The sequence below is a fragment of the Gossypium hirsutum genome, chromosome D09 (genome assembly GCF_007990345.1).
Source record: "Gossypium hirsutum isolate 1008001.06 chromosome D09, Gossypium_hirsutum_v2.1, whole genome shotgun sequence".
NCBI classification, from domain to species: domain Eukaryota; kingdom Viridiplantae; phylum Streptophyta; class Magnoliopsida; order Malvales; family Malvaceae; genus Gossypium; species Gossypium hirsutum.
This window is the reverse complement of record NC_053445.1, coordinates 30,199,504-30,207,657: the sequence shown is the minus strand read 5'-3', so window position 1 is coordinate 30,207,657 and position 8,154 is coordinate 30,199,504. Positions and strand designations below refer to the sequence as shown.

The following is an 8,154-nucleotide window of genomic DNA, read 5'->3' as shown; positions in this document are numbered from 1 at the left end:
AAATTAACTAAATTTAAATCTAAAATCAAAATATAATTTAAAAGTTTATAGAGATCACATTTTTTTATTTGAATATTTTATATTTATTTCAAATAATGTATTTATAATTTTAAATTATCTTCTATTTTATTTTAAAATAATAGAAGTAAATAAAATTTGTGCGTCTTTTTCCATATTTAATCGCGTGTCTTTTTTATAATGTAAATATTTTTTTTTTTGAATTCCGGTTTGTTTTTAAGTTATACATCATGTTTTTTTAAAAATTTATTTTTAAAATGATAAGTTTTTAATGTAAATTTATTTCCAAATGGTCAACTATTGAGATGATTTAAACTGAAATTATTAACAAAATATTAAATAATTAAAATAAAAAATTATTGAGATAATTTATTAAATATATTTTAAAAATATAAATTTAATAAGTGAGATGTCAATAATATAAATATGTTATGCTCGATCTTAGACTTTATAATATAATATATATAGCAATAAAATACCTAAATTATGATATTAGGGTTAAAGTTAAGGTGGGCTTGCCTGCATCATATCGCCCAAATTTACAACCAGAGCTCCACGGACAGGATTAACATCAAGCCATTGATTTTGATAGAGGATTTGAAGTCCGCCGATTTCATCTTGTAAAACTACGGTGCAGAAGCCAGTATCGGTGTGACTGCTGCTGCCCAATGTCAAGTCCGGTTCGGGGCACGATGGATAGTAATGGCATTTCACAAGCATTCCCTCACCGCACCCAATATCTTCCAAATAGCTCCGATTCAGACCCAGAGCTTCCGACATCAATTCTAACAAAGTCTGCCCTAATTTCATCATTTTGCTTGAATATTCTATCACTATATCTCTGCGGATGAAGTTAGCTTCAGATATGATTTTTGCACAAATATTATCGTATCAAAATATGTTTCATATAAGTAGCTGTTTACGTTTTAATTTCCTTCATTTCATACGTGACTGATCTATACTCCTAGCAACATTTGCTCCAATTAAACTTAATTAATTCATTCATTCAGGACAGTGATGATAGAGGTTATATTTACTACTTACCTGCAAACCGCAGGCAGTTCTTGACGAAGAGGGTGACGAGGTGCCATAACACAACACAAGGTATCCCTCCAACTGGTTGCTTCCGCCTTGTAAAGATCGATGTTACTATTATAATACACTTTCTTGGAGTAATCTCGAGAATAAATCTCTTTCTTAGCTTCGTCATCCTGTTCATGAAACCTGCGAAGCCCATTTATCATTTCATCCGTAGTCGCCAACGGAATCCCATGGTTGATACCCCATTTCTCGCAAGCTTCTCCAACTTTCTTAACTATTTCGCGACGTAAATTTGGAGCATCGTCGACGCCGGTCAAGTCTACGATTGGGATTTGGTTATGGACGTTGTTTCTCTCAAGCTTGTACTGTTCGTCGATGCAAGCCCGAATCTACCAGCCCTTTCACCCCTGATTTTGTTTCATTCAAAGCTTTCAATTCCTGTTGTCGATCCACAATGGATTCTTGAGCTCGTTCTAAGCTTATTTCTGCCATGTTCAAGGATTTTGGCTTTTGAGAATCTTTGACACCCTAACTATCTATATAAAGTTGTTATGAAAAGAAAAAGCAGCCTCTTTCTGTTCTTATTTTTGTGGTGCTTAAAAATTAATATATTAAATACAATTTAAATTTAAGGGAATAACTTACATTTATCCTAAAATTTTCTTCCCATCACCAAAATCACCAAATGTTAAACACATAAAATTATTATTATACACTTATTCATATTTAATTTATTCTAGTTAAATTATTTAAAAACCTAAGTAATTGAAATAAAAATCAAATATCAACAAATGTTAGGGTGCAATGGCAAGCCACATTATACTCTTAAGAGAATACTAAAGTTTGAGCCTAGGAGATATTGTTTGGAAGGAAAAATTTTGAACCTTAAAATTAACTTTCTTAATAATATAATTGTATTTTAGTTTTTATTATGAATAAAATTGTTGATTGAAATTTTTTTTAAAATAATATCAATTTTCTATAAATGATAAGGCAACAAACTGTGGGATAAAAAATTTGTAAAGAAAAAACTCTTAATTTCAAAATCATATAAATTACTTATGGACTTATGTTTTTAAATAATTTAATTAGAGTTGGAGAGTAGACTGAATATGGATGGATATATAATAGTAATTTGATGTCTTTAAAATTCGATGATGTGGTGAAATTTTATTAGCGCCTAACAGTTTTTAGGATCAATCCTAATATAAGTTATTCCCTAAATTAAAGGGTTTATATTGTTGTAAAAAAAGTGTTTCTAAAAAAAATGTCCATTTGAAAATGTTGTGAAGTAAAAATATATATTTAAATAATTTTTAAATTCATTAATATTATGTAAAAATATAAAAAAATCTTTTGATAACATGGATTCCTATTTCTCAATAATAGCTCACAATCAAGACAATTGACTAAATCTCGTGAAACCATTTCATAGAAGTTCATTGATATCTTCTTTTTATAAAGCAAATCGACTTCAATTCGTGAATAATCCACATCACTTCTACTTTTATTGTAACAAAAGATTCCCTTTTTATATGAAAAATTACCGTATCAATAATTATGATTTTATGTATGGACAATTCCTCAGTATTTTGTTCATTCGCAACCAAATATTTCTTTGTGCGGTGGTACAAAAAACATGTTTTTTGGGGGAGAGATACTATTTCACCTTCACCAATCGAGTTGCACGTATCTAATATATTCATACCTAATGATGTTCCACAAAATGGTGACGTAAGGTTGCCCTGCATAAGGTTGAATTTAGTGATTACTATGGTATGTATATAGGGTAAATGATGATAGTATGTGTGGTGATAACATGTTTGATTTTAGATCATGAAATGGCTAGGAAATGGTAGTATTGGGTGAAATGTATGGTATATATGTTAGTTGATAGTTGTGGTATATGCATTCATTAAATTAATTTATTTCAATGACATGGTAAGTTTTGATAATGTACAAAGGTAAATTGTACTATGATGATACATGCTTGTATGTATAATTGAGTTTATGTTTTGAATTTGGCTGTGAACGTGTCAAATGACATATTAGTTAGTATTAGGATAATGGTACCTAATTGCATACTTAGTGGTTAATTATAATAGATAAGATCACTACACCAAAACAGATTTTTAGCGGCGTTTTTTTATGCCTTTAGCGACGTTTTTGAAAGCACTGCAAAAAATGCCGTTGTTGTCAGCACCGCAAACATTTGCGACGCTTTTCCCACAAACGCCGCTATAGATCAGGACCTTTAGTGGTGCTTTTTTCACAAACGCCGCTATAGATAGGGACCTTTAGCAGCACTTCTATACAAACTCCGCTATAGATCAAGACCTTTAGCGGTGCTTTTCCCAAAAACGCCGCTATAGATCAAGACCATTAGTGGCACTTTTTCCACAAACGCCACTATATCTCAAGACCTTTAGCGGCGCTTTTCCCACAAACGCTGCTATAGTACAAACCTTTAGCGACGCTTCTCGCAAAAACGCCACAAAAACATAACATTTAAAAAAATATTTTAATCAAATAATATTTATTTTTATGATAAATATTATATTATGTTTTATTTTTTAAATTTGAACTTTAAATATACTTTCAAGTATAAATAAAAAATATTATTTAAATTAAATTTTTTTTGAAAATTTTAACTTTAAAACTAAATATAAAAATTAATGAATTTAGTTTTAGAATTTAAAATAATAAATTAATAACACAATTAAAATCCAAAAGTTAGAACTCAAGTTGTCGTAAATATTAAAGTAAAAATAAAAATTTAGAATCAAAAGTAAAATAAATAATACATATGAGAAACATACTGACTAGTTGAACCTACCTATGACTATACACATCACAAGAGAATTTAGTTGAAGCTCTATCAGCAACATCTTTAGTTTCATTGGCACTGCAATTGGCACTCTTTTCCACCTCAAGATTGGAGGCAAAGTCTATGTCATCTAGGACTTTGGTGAAGAATCAGAAATTCCAGGCTCTGTACAAGGCTTTTGCACTTCTATTGCAGTTGAAAACCAAGGTATACCCTGTTTAGCATAGAGCAAAATGTAGGCTTCCTGGGACAGCACAGCTTCTTCTTCAACACAAGTAACCTACAAAAGACAGAACATGACCATTATGCACTATTATTCTAAGTACCATCAAAATGTTACCGAGTATATTAGAAGTGGACACTTAAATTTCAAACTTAGGATGAAAATTTGCAATATCAGTGAAATTATCAGATCCAAATGCTTGAAGAACAAGCAAAATATTTAAAGCAGTGGGGAAATAGAACCCTCTGTAAGGTATCCTTCATAAGCAAGAAACACATTGTATCCAGTTCAGAAACTGGATATGTTAGTAACTATCCTTAGTAAAAACCAGAATGCACATTAAAATGTGAACAAATTCATCAACGCTTACCCTTGAATCATTCATCTTATGCCACATATTAGGAGAGGATCGAATGTAGCAAACATAGTGTCCAGAAGTAGGTTTGAATCCGGACTGTTTCACAACTGCAAATAGTTGATACCTCAGTTCCTCCTATTGCAAAAAGGATAACAAATGAAACAAGTTCAATAATCATGCATTAAACATAAATTTTGTCTTGTCTAATATGCTCACAAAACCAATAATCATGAATTCAAAATCTTTTAGATTATTTGATAAATAAAATATTTTATCTTTCTTGCCAATAAAATAAAATAAAATAAAATAAAAAACAAGAATCAAATTAGTTCAACTCCAAGTCCTTAGTCAAATTTAATTAAACCTCAAGTTCTTTGTCAAAAGAAAAGAATATATATAAAAAACCAAGAAAACACATACCTAGTTTGATTGACAAAATGTCGTTTTCTTTGGTAGGCGGCCATTGGGAAGATTAACAATTAATTAAGAAGATGAAAGAGATAGACCTTGAAGAGTTTTTGCAAGCAAATTGATTAAACTTCTTCTATGTTCGAATTTTTTTATATTAGATTCTTGTTTGTGCATATTGCAAATTGATTAAACTTCTTCTATGTCCCCATGGGAAATATTGTTCTTCATGATCTGTGAACAGAAGAATTTTCCAGAGGTAAGTACCATCAATGATGATAATGTATAAAGAATTTTCCATGATCTGTGAACATGGAAAGAAAAAGCTTCAATTTTCATTCTTCAAAAGGAACTGTGGTGCATGGAACACCAGCTGAAAAACAGAAGGGAACTAGAGAGTAAGAAAGAGAGATGTATAAAGAATGAAATATTGTCTACACCTGCTCAACTTCAACCATTTTTTCTTTTTACACTAATTCATGCTGTATATGTAATTTTACAGTAACAAGAACACATAAATAAATCAAGAAAAAAATTATGTATAAGAAATTTGTTTGTTATCGTGTCATGACATGCTTCTGTTGAACTTCAGATTTCAGGAAGTTAGATTACCCCAAGGTGATTTCTATTACTGGTATATACTTCGACAGACACTCTACTTACCATTGCATGTTGTAGCAATTCAGATTACTTTTTTATTCCAAATATTATGAACACAATTAATCAGTAAAGTTTATTTCCTCAATTATCAATATTTTAAAGTAGTATATATAAAATTTCCTGAAATATTATTAAGAAAATATATAGCATTAGCAGCACAAATTCTGAGATTTATTCCTTCAGTACCATCCTGTAATTGAATAAATTTGTATTAATAAATAAACCAACCCTTCTAAACTCCTTGCTTTTCAAGTAATAAACACCAATACATACATGGATGCCCAATTTGTATTTCACGAAATACAGGGACTCCACCCCTTTCAATGGATTACCTTCAATTTTTTTATAATTTTATAATTTAACTTTAATGTATTTTTTATATTTATATATTTTTACAAATCTAATTATAATTTTTTTTACATATTTTTACTATACAGACTAGCACATACCTGCAATGCAAATAAGGGACAAACTAACTTTTTCCTTCTAAACAAAATATAGAAAAAAATAAGAAGAAAGTGCCATTCATCTTCAACTCTCTGCAAATCTTAAAAAATCATCATGACCTTACCATCCAAATCGTCTTCAACCCTCATCCCTCACCATCACCATAGAAATTCACCCATTACCTTATAGAAATGAACACACCCACATTACCATCATTTTCCAAAGCTACAATACCAAATATATACTTCCAGATAATGTATTTTTTATGGAACTGTTTGGCTTTATTTTCAAGATAGCACCAAAGTATCTAACTAAAGTAGATGAATCAATGCAAAGAAATAATTAATATGAACCACAAAAAATCAAAACATGGTGTACGCTATAGGCATGAACATATCAAAAGATAAGTAAGCATTTTTAAATATATCCATTTGGTATGGATGAGCTCTTAGCCATTTGGGGATATAGAGTTCGGTCTCCAGACATGGTTGATTTAGTAGCAAAAATCAATAGAAGGTACCATCTTAGTAGCAAAAACCAATAGAAGGTACCATCTTAGCTGCAAAAACCAATTAAAATCCAAAACCTAAATTCATGATTTTTTTGAATTTCTTTTTTGAGATTTTATACTACTCTTACGAATGCCAAAACCTAAATTCATGATTTCTGTCATTCAAATCTTGAGAAACATAGTCTCATAAAAATCCAATTAAAATCAAATTCATTACCTGGAAATGTAATCATCATAAACTTGTAACAACTTTTTTTTATCAATTAATAAAATAAAACCTAAATTACACATCAATATTTCATACTAAAAAAAACAAGAACATGATTTTATCGACACCAACAAAAAAGAAATGAAAGCATAACATTTACTCCAAATTGTCGTCACTAACAACATAACATTTACTCCAAACCAATGAAAGCATTCCCAATATAAAAGAAGTGAAACCATTACAGTACCTTCGCGACGATGAAGAAAAATGAAACGATCGAAAACCCTATGCACAGAGAAGACGATTTCAAGATATTTCAGGGTCATCAACAAATAACAAACAAAAAAGAATTAACAAAGACAAGAAAACCCAATCTTTAAATGCGCAGAATTGGGAAATCGAACCTTAAATACTGATTCGCCCGACGACAGAATCTGAATGTCTGGCCACCTTCTTCGTCTTCTCTGTGTGGGTTATGTAAGGCAAGAAATCAAAACAATGAAGCTTTTCCTTATAAGTTTGCAAGAAACCAAAACACCGAAACACTAAAGCTTTTCAATTGAAGAATCGCATGTAAGAAATTGTAGATAGAAAAAAAGAAATAGGGATTTCGACAGATATGGGATTTGGGGCTGAGAGCGGGGATATAGTCCAAAACTGATTATATGTTTCAAACGACGCCATTTTCTATTTCAATTTTTGCTGCGCTCACAATGGAACTCCACTAATTTTACAATTTTTACAGCTTTTGGAGATAAAACGCCACTAATATTTAATTCGTCAATGAAACGGTGCCATTTTGTTCAATTTTTATTACATTCTTTGCGGCGTTTATTGACAAAACGCCACTAATTATTCACTTTTTAAATATATATTAATAAGTTTATAAGTTTTCAAAATTTTAATAGATTTATGAATTTGATACATTAATATGACATTATTAATATTATTTCAATAATATTATTTAAAAATATGATATTTTTAATTGTTAAAATTTAATAAATTTTATAAATCTTAGAGAGTGTATAATTTAAATATTATCAACATTCAAATTTATAAATTATTAATATTATTCAAATAATGTATTTCAATTTTAAATTTATGCTCTATTTTTAAGTTAATAAATGAATGTAAATAACACAATTAATTTGCTTCATCATAACATATATGCCACCACGAGTCAATAAACTAAGCATTCGTGTCACTTAGAACCCTAATAACATAATAAGAAGTAAAAAACAAAAAGTATTTGTAATTTTTTTGACTTTGATATCACAAAAGTAATTAAACCCTAAAATCTATAACACTAAATCCTAAGCCCTAAACCTTAAATCTTAAATCCAAAACCCTAAATTCAAAACCCAAAACCATGCATTTAAACCTTAAATCATTAACACTAAACCGTAAACCATAAACATCAACCCCTAAAACACTAAACTTCTATATCTTATAA

General features: G+C 29.6%; 1 protein-coding gene and 1 non-coding gene across 6 annotated transcripts; both read right to left on the bottom strand.

The window, feature by feature from the left end:
* Positions 1–522: 522 nt before the first annotated feature.
* LOC107892650 (1-aminocyclopropane-1-carboxylate oxidase homolog 1) lies at positions 523–1,262 on the bottom strand. The gene is made up of 2 exons (XM_016817715.1): positions 1,063–1,262; positions 523–859 (listed from the first exon to the last, which is right to left on the bottom strand). The coding sequence occupies exons 1-2, from the start codon at positions 1,260–1,262 to the stop codon at positions 523–525; spliced, it is 537 nt and encodes a 178-aa protein (XP_016673204.1).
* Positions 1,263–3,792: 2,530 nt separating this feature from the next.
* LOC107891905 (uncharacterized) lies at positions 3,793–7,474 on the bottom strand. 5 transcript variants are annotated; one of them, XR_001682350.2, is made up of 5 exons: positions 7,106–7,474; positions 6,949–6,986; positions 4,888–5,109; positions 4,480–4,602; positions 3,793–4,166 (listed from the first exon to the last, which is right to left on the bottom strand). It is a non-coding gene; the product is annotated as an uncharacterized protein (transcript). The 5 variants fall into 5 exon arrangements; XR_001682351.2 differs by having other exon boundaries at positions 4,888–6,164; positions 7,106–7,433; XR_001682352.2 differs by having other exon boundaries at positions 6,107–6,986; positions 7,106–7,432.
* Positions 7,475–8,154: the final 680 nt, after the last annotated feature.

Bases quoted from the DNA above. Each gene is read 5' to 3' on its own strand.
- LOC107892650 (XM_016817715.1), bottom strand. From the start codon at position 1,262: ATGATAAATGGGCTTCGCAGGTTTCATGAACAGGATGACGAAGCTAAG. The intron at 860-1,062 runs GTAAGTAGTAAA...CTTCATCCGCAG, and splicing joins GAACTGCCTGCGGTTTGCAG to AGATATAGTGATAGAATATT.